Below are 26,799 nucleotides of genomic sequence, written 5' to 3' on the forward strand. Positions count from 1 at the left end.
TATATAATAAAATAATAAATTATACAATAAAGACTGCACATTGTCGCGGCGACGGGAATGATGATGCGGCTGTAGTAGGTACCTACCTATAATATGATATTAAAAGAGGATGATTTAAGATATTATTTTTATTATAATATTACATGTATACATATTATATTGTAATAAGGGCGGTGTTAAAATAATTATTGACAAAAAAAAAAAAAAAGGGCGGTGACTTAATTACACATAATATTACAATATGCACTGTCGTATAATATAATAACGGCGATGGTCAGTGGACGAATACGAGTTTATTATAAAATCGTAATAATAATAATAATAATAAACGACGAGCGTAAAAATCGGAGCGAAAGAGAACGATATCGTGGACAGGGTGACGGCGGCTGCGGTGGAGTGGGCGGCGGCGGCGGCGGTCCGGCTGATAGGAGAGCTGCGTGCTACACCACTCGACAGTCATCAGACAGCATCCCGTAGAGCGACCGATAGAAAACGTGCGTAGTGTGCGTTCGGTGGTCTCGGTGTTCACGTGCGTCTCGCCGTCGTCGTCTTCTTCGTTTCCGTCTCTCCGTCTCTCTCTCTCACTCTATTTATATAAATATACATTTAATATTTCTCTCTCGTCTGTTCCTTCTCTCCGGTCTCCGATCTGTACCAAACGCGCCACATTACAATATATAAATATATATATCGTATACTCGCCGCGCAGCACATTTGGCCGCCACATGTCGCGGTGGTGGTGGACCCTTTGAGATCACAGCATCACGCACTCGCACTGCAACACACACGCGGGCACTATATAGCTCACACATCACGCTCGCCGTCCCGCGCCGCGACACACAGCCAAGGATCCGTCCGAGTTTTGGAAAAATAATGCGGTTTTTGTGACGACCCCGCGTATCCTCGTTTCGCCGCACACGCACGTCTGCAGCGCGTTTCGCCGGTTTGCCGGAAATGCAATTACTGAACAACTACAATACGATGCGGATGTCGTCGCCGCTGTGGCTGCTGCTGCAGCTGACCGTCGCCGCCGTGGTCTACGCCGTGCCCGACGTGACCATCCCCGTCGAACCGATCTACAACACGGGCGGCAATCTGTGTTACGACGAACACAACAAACCACAGGTAAGTCTACGCACCCTGCGCATTTTTTTTCCTCTCCCTCATCCGAGAGTCCGACCCGTCAGATATCGTATTATTATTATTATTATTATTGAGATTACGCACCGATTACATGATGTAATCATAATGTAGAACGTCGAATCACGCGACCCCCATGTGTATCTCGTGTACCTTTATATGGTATAATACTTAGGTATGTGTAGTAACCCTCGCGCAGAAGAGAAAAAAAAACACTTCGTAATTTGAACACTACTCGTCGTAGGTATAGATTTGAGTTTTTTTTTTGTAAATAACATGCCGGTCGACTGACGGAAAGGAATATTATGGTAACGCATGTCGTCGTCGTCGTCCAAGACCAACCCTTTTATGCTGATGGTTATCAATGATATATTAAGTTATATACTGCACAAAGTACATAATATTAGGCATAACATAATTATATTATACACAATAATATTACGGTTCAACATGTAAAACGAAAAACTAAATGATAACGACGGTGCCAAAAACAATGAACCCGTAAACGATATTTTTGAGTTCTTTTTTTGTTTTCATACAAACATTTTATCGAAATATTACAGGTTTTTTATTGGGAAAATCGAATCACATTTTAGACATCTTGAAATTTAAACGATTTCGATGATTTAATAGACGCGGCCATCATCGTAGACATTCAAGTGTATAAATTATAAATTTATACAACTGATTGCAGCTTGGACGCCATTCGCGGTTTTATTATTGTCGATTATTATTATTATTATTTTTTTTTAAAGACCATTATACCTTACCAATTACCAAGTTCGAGTACCCATAGTACCTCACTCAGTAAATATCTATTCGGTTTTGCACATATTCTTACAATGAAAACTATAACATCGTCATCACTATTCTGTTCTATTATGCGGTAATACCAATGTTTGCATATAGAGTAGCCCTGTCGGTTTTCAAAATCTTTTGTTGCTCGACCTTTTTTCTTTCGATCACGAATTCCATAGAAAACGAACCTCGGCCCGAGGCGAAGGAATGTATTGTCTACAGTCTAAGGAATAGTCGGAGAATTGAAAAGAAAAAAAACATTTTTTTCCATTTGGGTCCAGTGATGGTGTTATGGTTAAGGCGAACATTGGATTTCAGCGAGCATATTATAAGCATGGCTCAAGGGCGTCGGGTTGAATCATAAAGGAGAATATAATTCAAAATTGCTGTAATATTTGAGCTTCACAATACTTCCAATATGATTTTGTAATTGAGGAGTATGTCTGATAATATATTTACTCATTAGGTACTGTCTGATTTAAAAGTGTCGTATTATTATAGACAATAAGACTTATTATGAATAAGAATTGCTCATTAATAATTTTACATCAGTGAAGTGAATTGCCTTGTTTTTAATTTGTATCATATATTACGTGGCATTACCTTACGATTTGTTATCAATTAATGGTCGTGGTTAGCTTAAAATATCAGTTGATAGATTTCTGAGAAAAGAGCAATACATCGGCCATATTAACATTAGTTGTACAGAATATATTTCGCGTGAGTTGCATTTAAGCGATTTTGTATTTTGTAGGTAATTTACATTATGCAACATTCTTGCCTTATCTATATATTATAATATATGCTCTAAATATAATAGTTACCTTTGTCAGTAATTTTATTTCGTCCGATCAATCAATAAACAAATTCGAATCCAGTATAATACTAGTAATACTCGATATTATATTATATGAATTGGATTTAAAAAATAATACTAATATTGAAACATGCAAAAATTATTGGGAAAACGCGAGTTGGGTCCTGAGATATTTGATCCCTTAAAAAAAAACACGAGTTGGGTCCGCGGTATATTATTTGATAATACTCGAATTGGGTCCGCGGTAATATTATCAGTGCCGGTCCCACACGCCTTCCACCAGCACTGAATATATTGTATATTATTTTAATAAGGCGTTTTAATAATTATTATCATTATTGCATAGATGTGGCCTATAACTTTCAAGTAAATAGTAATAATGTAGTATGTACTATAATAATAAGATTAACTTGGTAAATGTTTATACAAACCAAAATACTCGTTCTATTTATGACTTATGAATATTATGACTCGAAAAAAAAATTAATACAACTTTTTACTGAGTTAAGTTTATTTTATTTTATATCTTAACATTAATTTTAATTAATTTTAGTTAATTATTTCCATTAACTTGCCCACCTTTGCATAAAATATACCGGGACTCAACTCATGTTCCTCAAAAAATATGCCGGGACCCAACTAATGTACTGCATAAAGTATACCGGGACCCAACTCGAGTTTGTCCAAATTATTTTGTGATCAACACGTACACATACACATATTATATGAGATTTTATCAAACGCGCGTAGTACCTAAATTGTCTACAATAATGTAATATAATATTCTGTACTATACCCACTTAACCTACACACGTCGCTACTTAGGTTACGTATTTACGTCGTGATCAAAACATACCTGGATTCAATATTATTTCATTACTCAATTAAAAATTTATTGAAGTTTAATGTAATATTTTAAACGATGCCTACATTGGTAGGTACCCTAAACCCAAAACCCATCGTTGTTAATTATTATCTATCCAATAATCTTTGAATTTACATATCGAGTAAAAAATTAACTTGAAAAAATATATAAACCAGGGAAAATTTAAAACAGAAACAAGATTGTTGACTATAATAGTATTATAACGCTGCAGTTCATATTATAATGGTACGACGGACCATCTGAGACTCATTAATCTGTTGAAGTTCGTTTATTTTATCTGTATTATGATGATATTATAAACCTAAATAGTAAATACTCATAGTATAGGAACCATAATATCTATAAAAGTGAAAATGTACAGGCGATGATCGTTTTTGTTTCAAACCATCGTTTTCCCGCGGTCAGTTTATGTTTTCGTCATGCACACTTCTTGCATGAATTTATTCAAATTCTAATCTTTGAAATTTTCAAATACACTCAAAGACTATATTTTCATTGGATTTGTTGTACTATTTAGGAGCGTCCTGCAGCAATGGCGATACAAACTTCTGTTTTTCAAATGAGACCCCCCTCTTTTTTTTACTGTAAATTATTTAGTAGGTAATTTTATTAAAAAATATTGACGCGCCGAATTAAAAGTTTGAATGAGCATTTTTTTAGTTATTAAATCATTTGTACTAAGGATACAATAGTCCTTAAAAATCGTTTTACAAAAGTATAAAATATTACACGTAGGTACTATTTGAACTAGTATTTATGATACTTAGGTCGTTTTTACAATTAATTATTTATGTTGTGAGATTAATATTTTCTAATCCACCATAGACCTTTTATCCTTAGATCCAATAACTATTGGATAAAGGATAAAGGAGTTAAATAACTCAAAAGCAATAAATTAGAATTTTGATTTCCCTATACATCAAAATTCTAAATAGTTTAGAGTAAAAAATTGGGGTTCTCATTTGGAAAAACAAAAGTTTGTATCGCCACAGGACTCACCTTGAGTTGGTACAAAAAAATCTAAAGAATTTGAAAATATTATGTTCTTCGAGTATGTTTTTAAAGATTCTAAAAATCAGATTTTGAATAACTGCAGCATTATTAAAGAAAAAAAGGGGGATGAGCGTGCCTGGTAAATCACCCTGTATATTATAAAATAACCGAGAGGGATATTATAACATGTTTTACAATATTATCAAGGTTCGTATGGTATCTTGTGATATATATAATAACTTGCGGCGGCGTCGGCGTGGCGTATAGTTTCGGGACATCTGTTTCGGCTTGAGGATAGTTTCTAGTCTAATTTTATAAACAGTAGCCGCCATGTTCATGTGGGACCCTTTTCCCGAGCATGATATTATTATAACTACGAAATATTTCAATACCGAACTCGTTGGCCGCCGTGATGGTCGCACGTGGTAACCGCTGCAGTGGTGAATAATTGCAGAAACTATAACCAGCCACAGTACCTATATAAACAATGGTATATACCAGTGGTGCAGGCCACAACGATGAGGCATGCGGCTCCCGAGTGATGAGTCTCGTGTGGCTCTTGACACGATGACACCTGCAAGCTTAGAGTAAAACTAGGTCGTTTAATATAAAAAGCACTTCTCGAAAATCCCATTTCTTGATTTGTATACCTACCTGAAAAATAATGCTCCGTGTAGTGCAGTAAAAAATGAATGAACATTCACTTAATTTGTTGTAAAATTAAAAATGTGTTTCATTTATAAACATATACGTACCTTATTATTAACTGCAATGTGGCTCACTTCAAAATAGCTTCATAAAATCGCGGTTCCCGAAATTAAGATTATAGTGGTCACCCCTGGTAAGCGATGTATGACGACAGAAGGAAAGTTTTAGTGTAAATAGTAAAGGTGTATGAAAATAATTATTAAAATGATATCTACGAATCTACGTGTAAGCGGACCGTAAAAAGACGACGACGACGGTGATTAATAGCGCGGCAAACCGTTTACGTTTGATATTACTTATATAAGTATTATACGTAGCGACAGCCCGCGAAGACGAATTATATTTTACGTGTCAGACGTCGTTTTTTGTCCGTATTTTCTGAGGTATTGGTAATATCTGGTATATACCGCTATCCGGGGACAAACGGAAAAAGTGCAGCTGAGAATTTGTCAAAACATTTCGATACTTTTGAGTTTTGACGGTAACGATAAAAAAAATAATCGTCTCGTTTTAGATGGTATTGTAGCATCCATGGACCGTTTGGTCGGTCGGTCGATTACCCGAGCCCAGCTAGGCCATCGGTTTCCGGTTGTTTTTGTGATAAAAATAATAATCGAATCGAAACCGTTTCGATTCGAAATGGATGAGATTCGTTTAAATCTCGTTTTAACGTATCTCGGAACGTGAGAAGAATATTTAATAGTAGAATATGCCTACTTTAATAATATATTTTATATTATATTATGTGACGGCTACCAACACGTGCGCTTGGTTTGTATATAAATATAATAATAATATAATAATGTAGGATAGTCCCGGCGGAGTGTTTTTTTTTTTTACAAAATTTGGAAAGAACCTAAAGAAATGTGACGACACAAAATAATGTGTCCCCCACCTTCTTCCCCTCACATACAATACATTATAATGCTGACTTCGACCATAGATTTTACACACACACACACCGAACACACACAGATATTTTTATTTTATACTCGTACGAGCATTATTATAGATATTACTATACGATAATGTATACCTACCGTATACAGTGTACAACACTTCACGTTTTGGTTATCGTCGTTACATTTTTTTTCTCTTATAAAATATAATAAAAATCCATTTCTGGAAATCTATTCGTCTTGTCATATCGTTATCATATTCTGAAACGATCGGACCCTTTGATCTTGCACCGCACCGGTGCGTTTTCCGTGACATCGTGTGCGGTCATGGTATATACCAATCATTAGGTATATTATGTAGTTTTCTTTATAGATTAGAAATAATAAACATGCAGTAATTTGGACGACGTGTCTTTACGTGTCGAAATAAAATACACACACACACACACATATATATATTAAAGTTTATTATAAAACTATCGCATACGTTGCGTCAATGGTAACATTATAATGTTTGTGTACGTTTTTCAGTTAAATTTAATCCATGAATTTTACTTTACCACTTTAATGTTATTCAAGTGACGAGTCCCAGAGAGATAATTATTAGTAATTGATTTCAGAAAATTAGTTGTTTTTGAATGAACAAAGCTGCACAGTTGTTTATAATAAAAAATACATTAGCGTGTAGCAACAGTAAATATTCAAATTTAAATTCTAAAATTCCTCGGCCCAGGGAAATATACTACTCGGATCCGCCTCTTGACGATCATTTATGTGCTATTTAAATATTATAACGATATAATTTACATGCAATTGAAATTTTAAAAAAAAAAGGAATAGAAAAAGTGATGGGAGTCGCTAAAAAAAAAATATATGATCGCTATTCATTTCATCGCGCAACAAAAAATAATATAATAAATTAATAACTAAAAAAGAACAAAACATATAGTCATACCTCATAATATATAATAATATGATTGGATAATGCGTTCACGTATAATTCTAACTGCCATTGATAATATTGAAATTAAAAATTCTTTTTAGCCGAGATCAACCGATCGCGACGAATTAATTTAAGGCTCATCGCATTAATCATATTTCATTATAACTATAATATTATTTCACGCATCAGAAAGCTGCAGTATACTGACTTTCCATTTTCCCGACAATTTACTTAAGCTGTTTAATGTATTATATTGTGTACAGAAATATGATCTTACTTATAATTAATATTTTTTTATTTTAAATTATTATTTAATGAATTACATTATTTTACTTATTTTAATAATTTGCAAGTGTACAGGTTTAATTATATTTATCTGTATAATATCGTCAATGTTGTTAAAAATGAATGTTACAACTGACTGGGTTTTCGTCTTTGAATTTTGATAAAATTCAATACTTAACATTATGCTGCATCTTGAAATACGACCGCGAAACCTGATTGAAATTATTTTCCTTAAAATCTTAGAACGATGCCGTACAATACAATAATAAACATCAATAGACTTCGAAAAAATAATTTATTTTGTAGTCATATAAACGTGACTAAAATGCGTTTTTAGTGAAATAATATTATGTCGCGCAAGATTATTCCATGCCACCCAAACAAATCAATGTTTATATTATATATTTTATTGTTTATTCAGTATTCAACACATCATATGATTGCCATTTATAATTTCTCGAATTACCATAATAGCTAAGTAAACTGCAGTACGCAGTGTGCATTGTTGTAACGGTCGAGTAAATCTGATGACGATAGAAATTCACGATTTTGGCTAGCCTTTGTTGGTTTTTAATACTAAACTCGACGACATCAACTCAGCATAAAATAACATTACATATTTTATATTTTTCTTTGTTCCATTTTCGATTGTTAAAATATACGTCTTGACATTTTGTACATTTCGTTCTGATATTTGGTGCGTTAATTTTCGGCCGCCAGGACATTGCAGTTAAGACATTTGGTGTATTAAGGTCGAGTATTAGATATGGGTGGAATGTGTATTAATAAAATTAAAAAATGAATATTACAAATAAACGGAAAGGTTTCGATAATTGAGTGGCGTGGAGAAGAAAAAAAATTTGATTGTGCCTCTCTTCACTTTGTTTAATCTCAAATACATGTGTCAGACCGTGTATAATGTATATTATATTCATATATTATGAACAAGATGATTCTTTTTAAAAGTAAACACTAATTTCTCAAAAATCATTATTATAAAAAGCGAGTAGTTAATTATATAGTTACAACTTACTTACTTACTGCAAGTATTTATAGTATAGATACTATTATACAGCTGGAGCTGCAGCTGTGAACCAACATTTTGTAGATATCCCATGTTTTGAAGTGCCACTGTAGGTATGCCACTCCTCTAATTTTCTAAATTTCAAATACTATAAATATAAATTAATTTGCTACCTATAGTCAGTGGTTGAATTGAAAAAAAAATAAAGGTGGGCTCTAGATGAAGTTGTATAATTAAGTAAATTAATTTAATAGTAACCCTATTACTTGATGAATATAATAAAGGGGTACGCTATAATTTGAATAAAAATGAAGAGTAGCTCAGTCTCTCTGCATCATCCTTCAATTCAACGACTGTCTATAGGGTCATTCAAAAAGTAAAAAAAAAAAACAGAATAAAAACGTAAAAAACAATATTTCTGAAAACATTAATCAACAGTTTTCGAGAAAATTAGTGTTTATCTTTTATTTACAATCGTCATTTTTATGCATAATAACATATATTGAAAGAAACTAGTGTATGTATGTGTTTGTGTGAGAGAGACACACACACACTGCACATAGATAGATTTTGGATTATATATATATACGACTGTGGACACCCGTCGGTGGTTTTCTTCAGCTGGATACGACGGAAGCTGAATCTCTGTTGTCTGAAGTTGGGTCTACTGTCTAGTTTCTATAGTACATGACAACAGTATATTATACTCGTTACGACGCTATATTATTATCTTGTAAGCATTGTGAGCGCAGATATAATAACGACATGTTCTGCAGAGGAGTGTAGGTATACATAATATTATACATAAAACCGAAACGACACGTCGTGTTCAATTCCGGTAGCCGCGAGTATATCAGTATAATAATAATAATAATATTATATAAATCCAGACCAGAATCCGGCAATTATTCACAGCCACACCGATATTAAAAACTTCGGATGGCCTTCGCCTACTGCAGTATATTATTATATTATAATTTACCGATACTCGCTGAAAAATATGTGAATTATAGTGTCTCACTACAATATATTCTTATTGCGACATTCCGTCGGATTTTTCTCTCTTGTCCGCCATTATTAATACGCATATTTTTCACGGCTTTCAACACAATGCTGCACCTATACAACAATACAATATAATATTGGCACATATTATGCGCCCTGCAAGTGTGACCCGCAGTCGAGAAAGGTCAATATTCGTGATGAGCGAAAACACAATATTATTATGCCGGCTAATCCCTAGACGAGGGATCGGTCAAAAACAATATAATATTTGATGTTGAAAAAACAACGTTATATTTGCATTATGCATTATTTGCTGCAATGTTATCTCGTTTTCTATACAGTTATTTGTTTCGTTAATGATGATGGTAGTTAATGACATGGTATATTGTTTAACTAGCACAACAGATAAAAAGCTTAAATTCGTTTTTATTTAAATGCGAGGGTGGGGAGGTGGTATAGTGAGGTTACTGATATTTATTGATCATTTATTTTGTGTGCTGTCACGACGTTAAAACGGTTGAGAAACGTTGGGTTGACGGACTATATAAGTGCGTTGTAGCTACGATCAGAGCCCCGCAATGGTGGGGGGGGGGGGGTCAGAAGGACTAGTCCCGGACTTTCGAGGGGCTCGGCGATCATGCGAATCATTACTTCAATAACATATATTAGCAAAGTGTTCCAAGATTAATTGTTATTAACTGAGATGGGCCCGGATTCTGTTCTGTACCACTGTACCAGGGCCAAAAATAATATTTGTGGTGCCCGGGTACGATGTGTATATATTTTTAAAGGATTCGCAGTTTCGACCTTGTCGAATATCATAATATAATGCGCGGGTCCCTTGAGCAGATATTATTCAGATAAATAACACACGACGCAATGCCGCGATTCCCGAAGGAATTTTTTAACGACCTAATAAACTTTACTATACAACTGTTTACCGCAAATCGCGATCGAAATAATTACGCACATTCGACGAGAACTTGCGTGGCTAAGTGCCTGATCGCCGTACAACTATTATAACAAAACCATCGAATAACATAATATACGTAGGAGCGATTAATGTAATATGTAAATCGTGTCATTCGAAACGTTCGCCGCCGCCGCCACCGCGTAAAGAAACTGTTCGTTCTCGGGAGATACCTCATCAGTAATAACAACATTAATTATTACTTTTACCAATGTTAAACATTTGTATTTCGCTTCGAGATCGGTAGGTAAAAAGTGTATGATATGCGTTATATTATCATGCACGGCAAATTCTATGTTTATTAATGTATAATACGTACCTGCAGCATACGCTTATTATTTAATTGCTTTCGTGTAGGTACATAATAATTACTTATTGGAATCAAAAAAAAAAAAAATCACTTTATCCTCTGTCGATCGAACTCTGGAAAATACGTAATCATTATTATTATGCCATTACAGCGTTTTTCAATAATCATTAGGCACTAATTAGTGTTAACACAGAATATCCAGAACGATCGCTTTTATAGTAATATTTGGAATAGATTTTCCATAGCTGTTAGTAAACAGTGTAGCCTGTATTAACATAAGAATCGGTGGTACGATTGAATTATTTAATTTCATCGGTATTATCATAGTATACTATTATTATTATCATACTACTAACTATCTACTATTATTCTCATAGTATTCTATGGTATTATCGTCGCTGGAAAATAAAATAAAATAATTAATTGCTTAGAATCAGTTTCGACAGTAAAAGAGAATTTTCAATTTTATTACGGTCGAATTTTGGCTACGCTGCAGATTAACCGAACATTTTCCACCGAATTTCGAATTCTCGTTATAAGACGCGGCGATCCTTTGCGCGTTATTATAATAACAGCCAATGACAATATTATAATATTATTTTAATAAATAGAAATGCTATTAGTTAATAATTAGCGAGCGAAAAACGCGTTTTATCCACAGACGTCCTATTAACCACAAGTTACCGTACCATTGCAGTGTTTTGGATGTGTTCACACGACCGCGGTTTTCTAAAGGTTGGTAACTTCCACTATACACGCTCGCGTAAATCCTCTGTTGTGATTAGTCGGTTATAGGTAAGATTACCACAAGATTAACCGCGTTACCGTGTCGTTGGACGCGGCTGAACATTCTACGCGATGTACACACGCGGCACACGGCCTCGAACGTTTGACGGATTTTTGTTTTTGTTTTTGTCCGTTGCAGAGATGCATACCGGGTTTCGAGAACGCGGCGTTCGGATTAGAAGTGGAAGCGACCAACACGTGTGGGCAATCCGGTCCCACGGAATTTTGCGTGCAGTCGGGCAGTCAAGTGACCAAGAAGACGTGCGACGTGTGCACAGAATCGTCTCATTCGCCATACTACATGACAGATTTCAGCAGCTACGCGAATCGGACGTGGTGGCAGTCGGAAACAATGTACGAGAGCGTTCAATACCCGAACCAAGTCAACCTGACTTTGCACTTTGGTGAGTATCCGACATATTTTCCCTAGATCACTAAAGGACTAGTATAATAATAACTAAAATATAAAATTGAATTTGTTGTGATCATAATATTTCCAAGGGCGTCTTGCCCTCAGAGGTGCGTTTATTCCATGATAATATATCGTTTAGAAATAGTGAAAATTCCAACATTTTTTAAGTATAAAAAAACCAAACGCACCGTCTTACCCTCCGAAATATTATCACAATTATTCAGTTTTGTACTATAGGTATTTTATACTATAGAACCAAAATTATTGAGCGAGTCCTACTCAGACTGCGTAAACGCGTTTTGTCTATGTCGTCGTGCGTATAAGACGGCCGTCTCTGGAGACAACACATTTTGTGTTTTGTCTCTCAGACCCACACGCGCCATTGATAAAACGCTTTCAACTGTAATCGTTTTTCTTTTTCTTTTTTTGTTTATGATTTTTGAATACCTGACATTTGAGTAAAATCACATATTACCTAAGGCGTGCGCAGACGTTTTTGGAAGGATGGGCTAGCCAATTATGATAAAGAAAAGATTTCTAAAATATATTTAAAAAATACTTTATCAATTCAATTTTTCAAAGTACCTATTTGTAGTTGATTTTTATCATTGGAATTTTTAATGTTATTATTTATTTAAGTTTAGCAATGTGTCTCGCAATGTGTATAACAGGTACGTGGCCATGCCCCCCCCCCCGTGCGTGCACCTATGCCTATTAAAAAAGTTACAGGTTAACATTTTTGAGTGTATAACAATATCGGTTTCATATTTTATTATTATTTGACTTTGTATTAAACTTAAAAAAAAAAAATTGTAAGTTTTAATTATGTTTAAATGATGTTCAAATATTGTTTTGTAACAATATTTAGATATCGATAAGTCATTCTCTCAAAAATATTTTTTAAGATTATTCAAAAACATTAAAAAAAATGATTCTGCGTAAAATAGTTTTGTCTATATAACGCGTGGGCCACAGAGAGAAAACAACAATGCGCTGACGTCCTCTTAAGCCCATACTTTAACTGATGTATTTCGGCATTCGACCGACGTGTCTTAACTAACCTTGACCTATATTCTTAGGGATTAGGTTTATATAATACACAATCCTAGACAACCGATTATATTATTGGGATATGATTTTAGGGTAGATTATATTGTGTTTTAGAATGCATTAAAACGTGATGCGGTCCATTAGGGGTTAACAAGAGGAAGTGATGTGGAGGTAGTGTTGCATGAGTTTATAATACCTAATCAGGAAAATCAAAGTAATATTTTATATTATTATATTTATTTTAATTAATAATATTTCATAGCGACAATTTTGTATCATTATGACAGTGAACTATGGAATAGCTAAAATTTGTGAAATTAATTATATTTAATTTTAATTTTGATAAACCACGGTATCATATATACTTTAATACATGTTACAACTGTTGTTAGTATTTTTTAATATACCTACATATAATTATATTAATTTTATAATGTTGTGTCTTAAAAGATAACAATGAAATTCATTGCGTGATTTTTTATAATATCGGAATTTGTATTCATTGACATACTGACAATAATAATTTAAAATTGTTTTTGCGAATAAATATAAAATTATTGTTATAGGAACCAATGTTTGTTTTACAAAACGAGACTGTAAGTTATTTTAAAATTGCCATACAATTTGACAAATCTAAAAATATTTTGAACAAACTATAGTAAAAACATTTAAAATTTACGTTCAGCACGGCTTCCAATGTAATTTTCAGATTTGTTGTTTTTTAATGTGATTTAGAGTTAATTTTTCTGTAGTCAAATAAAAGGAGGATAAGATTATCTCGTTGTTTTTTTTTACAGAACTATTTATAAGAAGTATATAAAATACTTTTGTGAGTACTGTAAAAATACTTTTCAATGTTTTTTAAATTCAAATATTGAGAAATAAACGATAGAGAATGGATAGTATTATCGTTTTTAAATTTTATAATAGGTAAAATTAATAAAAACGTATTGAGAATATTTTGTACGTAAATTATTATTATTATTATATAAAATTGTATAATATCATTTTCCATAATTTGTTTTAACAATAGTTCAATTAGGGAAAACTATTTTTTCATTAAATTATCAATGGTACCGAGGTATATCGTTTTTTTTTGTGATTTTGTTTAAAAAAATTTAGCTTTTATGATTTATAAGATAAATATTTTTTTGACATTGATTTAAATGTACATAGAGTTTAAAAACCATTAACCGAATATAGACTCCCCACCGAGAGACGCATTCACATGCTTCGAAAGTAATTTTTGTCAATTTGTTTAAGCTTGTCAATTTATTTCCAGTTTTACATTCTTCTCGAAAATAAATATTAAAATATCACCCACTCAATATTTGAAAATGGTCCTTCACTGCAAGCCTAATTATATAAGCCATGTCTAGAGTACTCAAAGAATTTACGGTTTTTTATTTTCACGTTTAAATGAATAATTATAATCTGCCATAATTCATTGAAGATTTTGTAACACTACGATTATGATGCTGTTACAGAATGAAATGTTAACTTATGTTTTTTATAATGTCATGTAATTCTATTAGCTCTTCCGGATACATACAACTATTTGTATATTGTATACATGTTCATTTTATTTTGTCTAAATTGTGATTTGCTTGGGTGGCTACTGTTTTTAATGAGCCTAAAAGGGTGGGCATTATACTGTATTTAATATGTCGCTATTATCTCAGTTTTATATTTTTATATAATAATATTACACAATGAATTCCGATGGTGAGTGTTGAGTTTTTAATGCTGAGTGTTGAGTGGTCGCTCGAAGTTTATAATTAGTTTTTTCCTTACAACTATAAGTTAACACTTACAGTTTAGTTGTTAAGTAATTCTATATTTTCTGTTCTTAATATCCACAGAAACACGATACCTAGTAGAAGGCGGACATTAATTGTGGGTTTTATAATTATTAAGCAGTTGTAAATAAAGTTAAAAGACGAATTTAATTTTAATTTTTTTTTAGGAATCAGTATAGTATTAAAATCCAATGGTATGAAACTGTGCTATAAAAAAAAAAAAATAATACAAATACACTATGTGTAGGAGGTGTCAGCACTTTTACATTTAAATTTATTTAATTATAACACAATACTACATTACTACAATAAGCCATTACTTTTGAAAATATTGCTATTGCTGTAATGTAAGTTCATCATAAAATGTAACACTTCCCTATCATATAACAATATTGTTCTTGGTAATATTATTCTCATTTCGAAATTAGTAATTTTTAAAAATTTATATTCGAAGTGAAATCTTTATAAATTTTCTATGCCTATCATAATACCTAACTACTCTGCCTACTCTGTGTATCTGTGTGTGCCTTATGATTTAAATCTCGAAAACAATTAACTCTGGGATGCAACAAAATTTTAGGTTATGCCTATTATTTCGTGTTTATAAACGTCTGTTTAATAATTTCAACATGCTATATTTAAGCATAAAACACTGTGACGTGTAAGACCGCGAGTAAGTACTCGACTGCACGTTTATTTAATTATTTTGTCGGTCGGTGCACACGTAATATATCCATCATAATAATGTTATTCTATTATCAGGTACGTTGTATAAATAACAGCTGCTATCAATATCTACTATGAACAATAATTACACGCTGTAGTTGAGTTAATATTGATTATTATTGATCTGTCAGCCGGTTGAATTTTTCAAATTAGTTTGTGTTTGTTCTTCCGACGATTACCGTACATAATGTTTTCAAATCGTTTAAACCACGTACCAAGGTAATTAGTTCTGTCTTCCGAAAATCACCCAAAAACATAAATATAGGTACTCATCTTGATTTATTTACAAATAATTTTTGTAATGTAATTCGTGTATAGTACCTATACCGCTAATAATGTTATCTCAGTATTTTTTTTTTAACACAACGTGATTATGTAATAAATACCTACAGCTCAAACATAAAATAAGTACTAAATGCATCATAAACTAAATATTGCTACAATCTTTCAAATTATTTTATTGCTTTTAAGAAAAATTATAATCGTATATGATAAATATAAATTAGCAATTCATTATTTGTATATCCTGTATCACTGAACTCTTCGTGTTAAAAAAAAAAAATAAACATCCTACCATATCGCAATACTACGTGGGCTGACCTTTCCGCTGATTATTTCAACGTTTTAATAATATAATATATGATTATATCAGGATTTAAAATACTTTGAAAAAAATAAAAAAATAGGCCTTCTAAGTTCTAATAGATTTGTAGACCGACGAGAATATTAATGTAAGCCCATAAAACGTTAATTGGAGAAACTTGTCTATGAAGCTGTCAAAATTAACAACCAACGCATCATAATATTGTTAGTTTGCTTTGTTTGTGTTGCTCGTCCTATACTTACATAATATATCTGACGGGTTACAAATAAAAATTGATTTAATTACATTTTTGTCATTGGATGATTTCATAATAATCCATGTGTGCTTTGAAAATAGTTTAAATTAATCTCATTTCAAGACTAGTATTAATATAATATTTTTGGCAATAAATTATATACTTGTTATTTACAATCAATAATGACGTACATTTTAAAACTTAGAAATAGATTTATTATTTCTTCTAAATCGGCAAGTACTTACATGAATTTGTTAAGATTATTTTGAGCTATAATTTATTTTCGTTAAAATTATGATTTACATTGGTATTAAAAATATAATTTGTTAGTTTTATGTTTTAAATTATTATATGTTGTTAAATTTATTAATTAACATCCGGCGATGATTTTATGAACAATTCAGTTTAAGTGTTTTCGGTCACCAAAGAATAATTATTATATACCACGATAAAAAGCGCTTCGTACTCAGATAACAGCTCAAACAGGAAGCAACAGAATGATGACCTCTGTACTTCCATTGATACCATTGGCAATAGAATTTATAATATGCTTTTACAAACACGTGGTTGATATTGTCCTATTTTCATTAATTTTAATAATTAAAAAGTACGAACAGTAAATTATAAAATATAATAATATTGTGAGGTTAGGTTAATCCACTATTTCTCAATCTTTTAGCATGTATACTCATTAAATCATGCGAAAAAAATAAAAAATAATAAAATAATTCTATATGAATTTTTTTTTTAAAGAGAAGGCTATAATTACAGAAAATAATACATTAGGTATTGCACTGTAGCTTATGTAATATAAATATAGTAGTATAGTACCTATATATTTTTTTCAAATATTGTCTAATTAAATATTTAGATACAAAAAAAAAAAAGGCGGGTAAGTCGTGGATGTCGCTCTGCTGTAAAAGTTTTTATGAATTTCTAGTTTGAAATAATTTGCGAATTTTCGTGATTTTCGTGATTTTTACATAATATGTTGTCAAAATTCAAACTTTGAATGCTTGTAAAAAAAAATTGTGACTACGCATTTCTTTTATTTTTCAATTGCTATTGTAAAAATATGATAGGAGCCTTGTATTAAATTTTCAAATCTTAGATGTAAAAAAAAAATTTTTTATGAATTTCTAGCATAAAATAATTTATGAATTTTCGTGATTTTTACGCATGTTGTCAAAATTCAAACTTTGAATCCTTGTAAAAAAAAAAAATTGTCATGAATTTATTTTATTTTTCAACTGCTATTGTTAAAATGTGTTAGAAGCGTTGTATTAAATTTTCAAGCTTTTCTACCGAACAAATAAATTTTTATTGATATTTATAGAAAAAAAACTAAAAAAGTTGAAAAATTAAAATGTCAGTAAACAGCTCAAAACAAATCTAAATATTTTGAAAATTTTATAAAATATATAAAATGCCTATATAAACATTCAGTCAAAATTTCAAGTATCTGCGGTCATTTGTTTTAGAGTTACACCAAAATAAGGAAATCGTTAAAAGTGAAAATCCGATTTTGTAAAAATTTAAATTTCAAATGCTCATAAAAATTTAATTTGAATTTCCGGTGGACTTTTTATTTGTGATAAAGATTGAAAAACTTGTAAGGAATCTTGTATTAAATGTTCAAATCTTATATTTAAAAAGAAATTTTTTTATGAATTTCTAGCTTAAAATAATTTGTGAATTTTCGTGATTTTTACGTATTTTATTAAAATTCAAACTTTGAATGCTTAGAATTATTAAATTAAATTTTAGCTTTAATGCTTAAAGAATTGTGACTATGAATTTATTTTATTTTTCAACTGCTATTGTTAAATTTTCAAGCTTTTCTGCCTAACAAATAAATTTTGATCAATATTAATTTTAAAAAAACTAATAATGATCGAAAATTTCAAATGCCTATGAATAATTCAACTTAAGCCAAACATTTTTGAAAATTGCATTGTGGATAGAATATACTTGTATAAACATTCGGTGAAAATTTCATGTATCTATGTTCATTTGTTTTAAAATTACATCAAAAACCAAAATCGATTTTGTCGAAAAATGACTGTGCGTAAAATTTCCCGTTTTCCCCTTAATTTTTAGTTTGTTTTTCTCGATTATTTAGAAAAGTATTACGAATTTTTCACTTTTGACCCCCCAAAGTACCAATTTGATTCACTTTCTGATCGAACGAGATACTGAAGTAAAAAATCGAAGCACTTTTACTGCCCCAAAACGTGATGACAGACACAAAAAAAAAAAAAAAACACACACACATCATGGATCATGGTAAAATCAATACATTCATCGCTCCGCTCAGAATCTAAAAGATATACTTTGAAGACTTACAATATTATATGATTTAAACTACTTATTATAATTTCCATACTACCAATATATCATATATCATTTTTTATTGATCGATACAGATTCGTGCTTTAAAAAAATAAATACAATATCATGTATAACGGGATGTATACATTATACGATGGTTAAGTCGATTTAAAACACAATTTTTACCGTTCGATTTTTGTTACAAAATGCATAATATTACAAATAATGACGATATCTAGCAACAATAACTTTTTTTAGATTTTCATGCGAATAACAAAAATGTAATAATCGGCACTATACAATATACATATTATTATTACATAATATATTATACGCTAATTGTTGAACGAAAACAGGCTGTTAATTTGTTGTAAAATAGAATTCAAACCTAGTAAAGCCAGACAAATAAATAAAAATACGTTGGGGCGTTTGTCATGTACCGTAGGATGAACAGAATATTTTTCGTCACCCACGCACCATTTGAATAAAGCAAACCTCACCCGTTGCAAACTACTTTTTAGATTATTGCCCTATAATACATATATTCAATTCATATATAATAGTAATTATTTTTGATAATTTATAATGCCTCTGATTTTTCTGTTGTAAATAGTTAGATCTTAACTGGAAAACAAAGTACCTATACTGAGTTCTATCCAACTATATACTTAAACCAGATTCTATGGATTGATTTATTGATTAATAGAAAAAAAAAATATTTGTATTGATTCGCTGCAGCACTAAAAAAATAAGTAGTTATGCGACAAATCTTTTTAAAGTTCTCAGTGGATATATTTTAAAATATGATACAGTTTTTTTTATCGCTTCTTTCATTAAAAAATAAAAGAATATTAGTGCGTATGTTTCAAAATGTACCAACAATCTAATAATTGTTGTTTTTTCAATTATAATATATTATAGGTACATAATATTGGCGCAGTTTAATTTATCACACAATTATCATACGGCTACCAATAATTTATGTACTTATTACGCATGAACCAGAATAATAATTGTTCTCTGACAAACGGTAGTGAATAACATATTTATCGGTTGACAAAGACATTTGTCGGCTCTGCACAAAGGAACAGTGATATTATTTTTTATATACTATTTTATTTAGGTGCGTTTTATTTCTATGGGACGTCGGCAAAGAGTTGAAGCACTCTGCTGCAACGCTGTATGTATACACAGTGCTTCAATATTATTCATTGTTTGGATATATTTTTTTTTAATTGTGATTGTTTCACGTTCACATTTGAATAGTTTAATGAGGCACAAAAATACATTGACTTTGTTTGATTTTTGAAAACGGGACGATCTACACTGCAAACCATCAATATTACGACTTTTTTTACCAAACTATGTGGTAACCTGTGGTTACCGATAATTATTAGGTACGGGTTTCGAAAAATATCTGAACACTCTGTAGATGTAAGTGCATACACGCCGCAATAAGAAGTAAATATGTAAATGCATTTAGGTTGTACCTATATCGGATACGGGATATTATTATAATGTCATGAGTAAAATTGCATACACAAGCCGTATCTAACCGGCATATGCCGTTGTCAACGGTATGTCGGTATATAACACTTTTATAGACACGATTCAAATAAATATTACATTTTTTGCATGCATGATAACAATGATAATATATCAAAAATTGCATAAGACTGCATTTATCCATAATCGTTAAATTGATATTGCAAAACTTTTGTTTAAAACCACTTATTATAAGTATATAGTAACTCGTATAGATGCGCATAATATTGAAACGATTTCTTTTATGATTTAGTTTACACGTCTGAAGTTAAGTTAAATTTAAAATGTATCTGTAAAATAAATTAAGTAGATATGTAAATCTTTATGTACTATAAAAGAGTTGAGAAATAATAATTTCTTGATATTTCTTTTTATAATCAGTTGTGGATAATGAGTACAAATTATATTCATAAATTAATTTAGAATTTTTTAATTCTGAGTATCAGTAAATAAACGTTAAAAATTTAAATATGTTTATTCATAAGTAGTAATATAACATACATTTCTAAGGAATAAGATTAGAATATTGCTTATTATTTTTTCTCTGATAACTGTGTTAAGCTACTAATATAATATAACACTGAAATTGACGAAAATGAACAATAATATTATCCTAGAATTCAAAATATTTCAATTAAAAACTTTTGCTTATAGCTCAACAACCATCTCGAATTCTCGTATCATGACTTATCGTCAAAAATTTTTCATAAAATAATATAGATACAAATTTTTTAATATATAAACTCATATACTGTTATTCTATGAGCTATATGATATTGTTTCTGGTGTGTCACATTTGTGTTGTCGACGATAAGTCGATAACAGATAAAGTGTACCTACTTTCTGAACACTATTTTCCCCCGATAAATGAATTTCTAGCTTCGGTTAAAATTTTGAATATAATGTCAAAACTAATAGTCAATCAACGAATTTAGAATATTAAACCAGTTTATTAAATATAAAAAATGTTATGAGGTATTAAAAAAACATTTGTAATTAACCAATTAAATACTGCCACCATTATATACAACTATATGCCGCTGGGTTTGTTCGATTATTAACTACTGGATGAGCATACCAAAATTAATTAGGAATATTTTAAAATATTGGTACCTATACCTATTACTGAATAAAACCAAATCAGAACATCAGACCATAGGTTTAGTTGCTTCAGACGAATCATGAATTTAGTTACACAACATTAATCATTATATTAAATTTTCGACTTGCGAATGAACTAATATTCTAATATGTTTTCATTTTCTTCTCGCATAACTAGGTAAAGCATTCGATATCACGTACATCCGACTTCTGTTTTATTCGCCGAGGCCCGAGAGTTTCGCGGTGTACAAGAAAACTACAGAAGATGGACCGTGGATACCATATCAGTTTTACAGGTGAGTGCATATACTTAAAAATCGGTCAGTATACCATAGATATTATTGTTAAATAGTAAAAATGTTTTACTATTATTTCTTATTAACAATAAGAACAACGCGTTAGGTTCTGCGAGTAAAATAAGATATGCAATAATAATATTTAAAATAAATTAAAACAGACGATTTTAGTATTTTACATCACTTATTCACTTATATAGTTAACTGTATAATATGATTAATAAAATCATTTATTGTTATTATTATTCTTGAGTTTTTAACCTTAAGTTATATGAGATAATTGTGTTCATTTTATTTTCAGTCAGAGTGCATAATAAGAGGTCTAAAAAAAAATTATAGTTTTACGCTGCAACTCATTTATGTAGACCGGTTAAATTACCTTATGCATATAATTTTATCTTGTGTATAATCGATAGTTTTGTTTGCTTTTAGTGGGAGTTGTAGAGACACCTACGGATTGCCAGACTTGAATTATATCCGTCTTGGTGAACAAGAGACCAGGGCGTTCTGTACTTCCGAGTTTTCAGATATTTCTCCATTAACGGGAGGAAGTGTGCCATTTTCCACACTAGAAGGTAGACCATCAGCAAAATTTTATGATTCAAAATCGGAATTTTGGGTATGATCAATTATATTATGTCTTTTGTAGTTCGTAAGTATAAATGTAAACATAGTTTATCTAAATGCCAAATGACTAATTGTATAATTGTTTATATTCGGTTGAATATTCGTAATTCGTATTAAAAAATGAATAAAAAATGTAGAACTAAATACTTGATAGAAACATAATGTTTACCTACGTATTTGTATTAACAAGTTTTCGATACCATAAATTTACCTATAATATTACAATATAAAAGTTGAAACATTAATAATATATATTAGGTATTGAATCTTAGTAATATTATGTGTTCATATTTTTCAAAATTTGAAATCAATTGTTTTCAATTTATAAAGCCAGTATCACTAAAATAATTTAATACAAAATTAATGAAATTTTTTTTAAACAAATATTAATTTAATAATATAATTTATTGTCGTGTTAAAATTGTTGTGAACAACTACAACTAACGACGGTATTATCGATTTTATATTAAAGACAGGCAACTAAACGTACTTCTAAGGTTTTATCTTTTAAAACTCGTTTAGATTGCCTATATCGAGTCCCTTAACATAAACATTGCTATTATAGCATGCCTCGACATTACTATTGCATGGTTAAAAATATATAATATTAAATTCGTTTGTTAATTATGTACTGTTTTAACGACGAAAGTCTATAAATATCTATTAAAATTATATGTTTAATCATTATAAATATTTGTTCACGATATTTTGTTTTGTTAAATTTATATTTTAGGATTGGGTAACCGCAACAGATGTCCGTATCACGTTAGACCGTTTAAATACATTTGGTGACGAAGTATTTGGTGATCCTCAAGTTCTGAAGTCATATTTCTATGCTATTGCTGATTTTGCTGTTGGAGCTAGGTGACTAATAATAACTATACTATAAATTAATTGATGCTACACATTATGATTAAATGTTGAGATCATCGATTACATTAGTTTTAGATATTCGTTTTTTTTTTTTTTTTTTAGAAATTTCGTGTTCGACAATTTTATATTTTAAATTAAAAACCAGTACGTCTATTTTAGTTTTTTTTTTTTTTAAATAATACTATTGAATGAGTGAATTGCTCATTTAAATGCTGTTTTATTCAGTGACCAACGGTTCACTATTATCGGTGGACGGTGAACAGTTTAACAGTTTTTTAAATTATTATCTAATAGGTATCATACAAATATTTTATTGATATAATTATTAATTTTTTTTGTTGTTGTAACAGATGCAAGTGTAATGGTCACGCCAGTGAATGTGTGAAGAGCACTTCAATCAATGGTACGTCCAGGAGAGTGTGTCGGTGCGAACACAATACGGCTGGACCAGACTGCAATGAGTGTCTGCCGTTCTACAATGACGCGCCGTGGAGCAGAGCGACCGCATCAAATGCGCACGAGTGTAAAGGTATTTGCATGTTCATTTCCTCTTATTTTTAAAGTTATAGTACTAGAGGGCGCCATACATACTGGACTACGTACCACTATTAGTTTTAGTATCCAATAATTATTTATTTTGATATTCAACACATCATTTGCATAAATTGATAAGAATATTAGTGACATACGCAAATAATATATCAATGGCAGTGGTTATGACTATATCATAATATTATTTACATTTTATCAATTTTTATACATCAAAACAAAGTCCCGTGAGTATTTCACTGAAGTTGTTTCAATACTGTTATAAGATAGGTATTTTTAAATTATATGCAACATTCACCGATAATTTTATTAGTTCTTCGTTATATGTAAGATTACATTTGGAACTATTTAGCTGAGATATCAAAGTATTATAATTGAAGAAAGAGGACCTAAAATTATCATGATATGACGTATATCATATCATATTTTAGTATGATGTATATAGTAAGTTTAAAAAAAAATGTTGTATTAAGACCGGTCAGCAAAATACAGAGCGTCAAAGAGTCGAAAAATCGTCAACATATCAAAAAAAAAAAATATTTTTGTTACTAGTCAATGAAAGTGAAAATTATCATTTAGGCTTTAAGTGAATTGATATTTTACCACGGAATTATTTTAACCTTATTTCAACTTTTAAAATAATATTCTAAAGTAATTACAATTATTGTTGATTAGTACCAAACCGATTCAATCGATTGATTCGATGTTTTCTATATTTCTGTTTACAATTTTATGCTCGAACTCGTTTTTTTTCTTTACAACTTTACAAGTCTTTCTTAACATTGAATAATGTTCGAGTTTTTTTTATCGAACGACGGTTGAACGAGTTGCTCAGTTAGGTATAAATGTATAATAGTTTATTATGGTGGATCTAGTTTATATTGTTCTTAAAAATCTCGGTTTCTAGTCGGGGTGTAGCTTGTTATAGGTTTATGGAAACAAGCCAATTATATATTCACAACTATATGTCTTTCATCTGGCTTTTTTACGTTTTTACTATTAATTTTTGGTCAAGTCTTGCAAGGAAGTTTCGAATTTTGTTCATTATTATTATTGTTACTATAAAGTTTATATTGTGGGTGAGTATATTTGAAAAAAATGAATGCTATTATTTGTAATGGATTTATGTTTTTATGTTTTTTCGTGATATTTTCTTATATACCTACCTACAGTATGATATATATATACGATATTATACTCGTATATCTTCAATTTATCAAATAGAATTTGTTTTCTGAGCTCTAATCGAATCAAATCAGAACATTTTGTCTTGCTTGACTATTTTAATTTCTGTATGTTTATTTATTTTAATAATTGTTAGTCGGTATTTACTATTTTCCATATTATTTAATCTAATATATTATAAATAATATATTATCGACCAATAATTACAAAAAAAGTACATTATAGATTACTTTACATTAGCGAACGACAAACAGACGTATAAAGTTTTGTATAAGAACTTGTTTATGTTATGTGTTCGAAGTAATTTATAATGCTCTATTCGATGTATTTTGGGTAATTGAGAAAATTTAGTAAAATAAAAAAAACCAACAAATTGTTGTGATTTACTTAGGAGGCTGGCGTAAAACCGGTTCATTATTTAAATATATCTGACACAATTGAGTGTAATTTATGTATTGCAATCCAAACAATAACAGTGTTGATAGATACTCTGCGTGCAGGATTCGTGTGTGACGAAGGCGTGACAAAGATTGCTGTCTCTCGTCTACATGACCGGTACATGATACATACATAGAATAATAAACTGCTTTTCGCCGATGGACTGCTTTTTGTCGTGTCTGTTCCGAAAAAAAAACATTCACGAGACACGGATACCAGTCATTCTTGTGACTAATGCCACACCACCTTGTGTATAGCTATAATAATAATAATAATAATAATGTATAAGATTATGCATATTTTAAGCGTGTTACTTGCATTTAACGGATGTAGATTTTTAAGTGTGCGACAAAAATCGTATTCCATAATACGTAATTAAATTTGGTACATAATATTATATGCTATTGCCTATTAGCATTAGACACTCAGACTCAGTCATAATTGTATTATAATATGTTGGTGGTAAGAACGTTTTTAGCATTTGTAATTGCGTTCGACTATATTATATTATATTATTATATAATAATATGAATTAGGGAACTCGTTATATAGGTATAGGTATAGGTACATATAACATTAACTATAATGTAATATTCCGTAAAAAATATTATAAATCACATTACTTAGCTGTTTCAATAAACTGATCATGAGCACATGGCTATCTTAGGTGTTAAAAATAATAATAATATATTGCGATAATTATCTGTTGATTTTTTTATGATTTTACGCATTCTAAATGATTGTAACATAAATATAATATAGTATTATCATTATATCCACCAACTAAAGGTGACACATAGATAGAGCGGTGTTACTAACGTTATGTTTTGTTTTCAGTGAAAAAACTGTAGTATCTGCAGCCGGGTTATTGGACCAGCTACATTATATTATTATAATATAACATGACGCGTTTCTCGTCTACAGATATGCAACCCCTCCCATCGGGATAGAAATATTATTGACCCTTACGTCATAATAATAACAACAACAACAACAATAATAATAATAATAATATAAAATAAAAGTAGTAAACATCATACCACTGTCGTGTATGTTCAGTATAATATAATGGAATGGGGCGATAACGGTTGCACGTGATGAGAAATAGTGAAAATACGGTTGACATCCTTGGTCAATGCTGTTCGTCAGCGCCATTGTCATCGGTAGGTACATAATAATATTATAGGTATTAATAGGTAGGTATAGCTAGGTATACCTACGTTGTCGTCGTCGTGTTCTATAGGTATAGGTATAGGTACCTATCTATAATACCACTGCCGCCGCTGGTATCGTCGTCGTCGGTAACCCCGTTATGTTGTGTTCGTCATCTGCAGGTATATATATACCAGTGAATATACGCACGTGGACACGACGCGGAGTGTCGGCGGAAGAGGGAGTTAAGTGTAAGAAAAAAAATAGTGAAAAAAAAAATAGCAAACAGGTCTAAATGAAAACGGTACGAAA

The 26,799-nt window shown here is 30.7% G+C and overlaps 1 protein-coding gene across 1 annotated transcript in view; it reads left to right on the top strand.

Moving 5' to 3' along the window:
* The first annotated feature begins 472 nt into the window (after window positions 1-472).
* LanB2 (laminin subunit gamma-1) overlaps window positions 473-26,799 on the top strand; it is a 61,725-nt gene continuing 35,398 nt past the window's right edge. The window contains exons 1-6 of the mRNA XM_089224161.1: window positions 473-1,125; window positions 11,704-11,968; window positions 21,546-21,663; window positions 22,096-22,282; window positions 23,024-23,154; window positions 23,514-23,692. Of these exons, the coding sequence (XP_089080287.1) occupies window positions 955-1,125; window positions 11,704-11,968; window positions 21,546-21,663; window positions 22,096-22,282; window positions 23,024-23,154; window positions 23,514-23,692 (1,051 nt within the window). The 5' untranslated portion in view covers window positions 473-954. The remainder of the gene's footprint in view (window positions 1,126-11,703; window positions 11,969-21,545; window positions 21,664-22,095; window positions 22,283-23,023; window positions 23,155-23,513; window positions 23,693-26,799) is intronic.

Source organism: Diuraphis noxia, unplaced genomic scaffold (assembly GCF_037042655.1).
Source record: "Diuraphis noxia isolate RWA-SAM2 unplaced genomic scaffold, SU_Dnox_SAM2 contig0003, whole genome shotgun sequence".
Lineage (NCBI taxonomy): Eukaryota > Metazoa > Arthropoda > Insecta > Hemiptera > Aphididae > Diuraphis > Diuraphis noxia.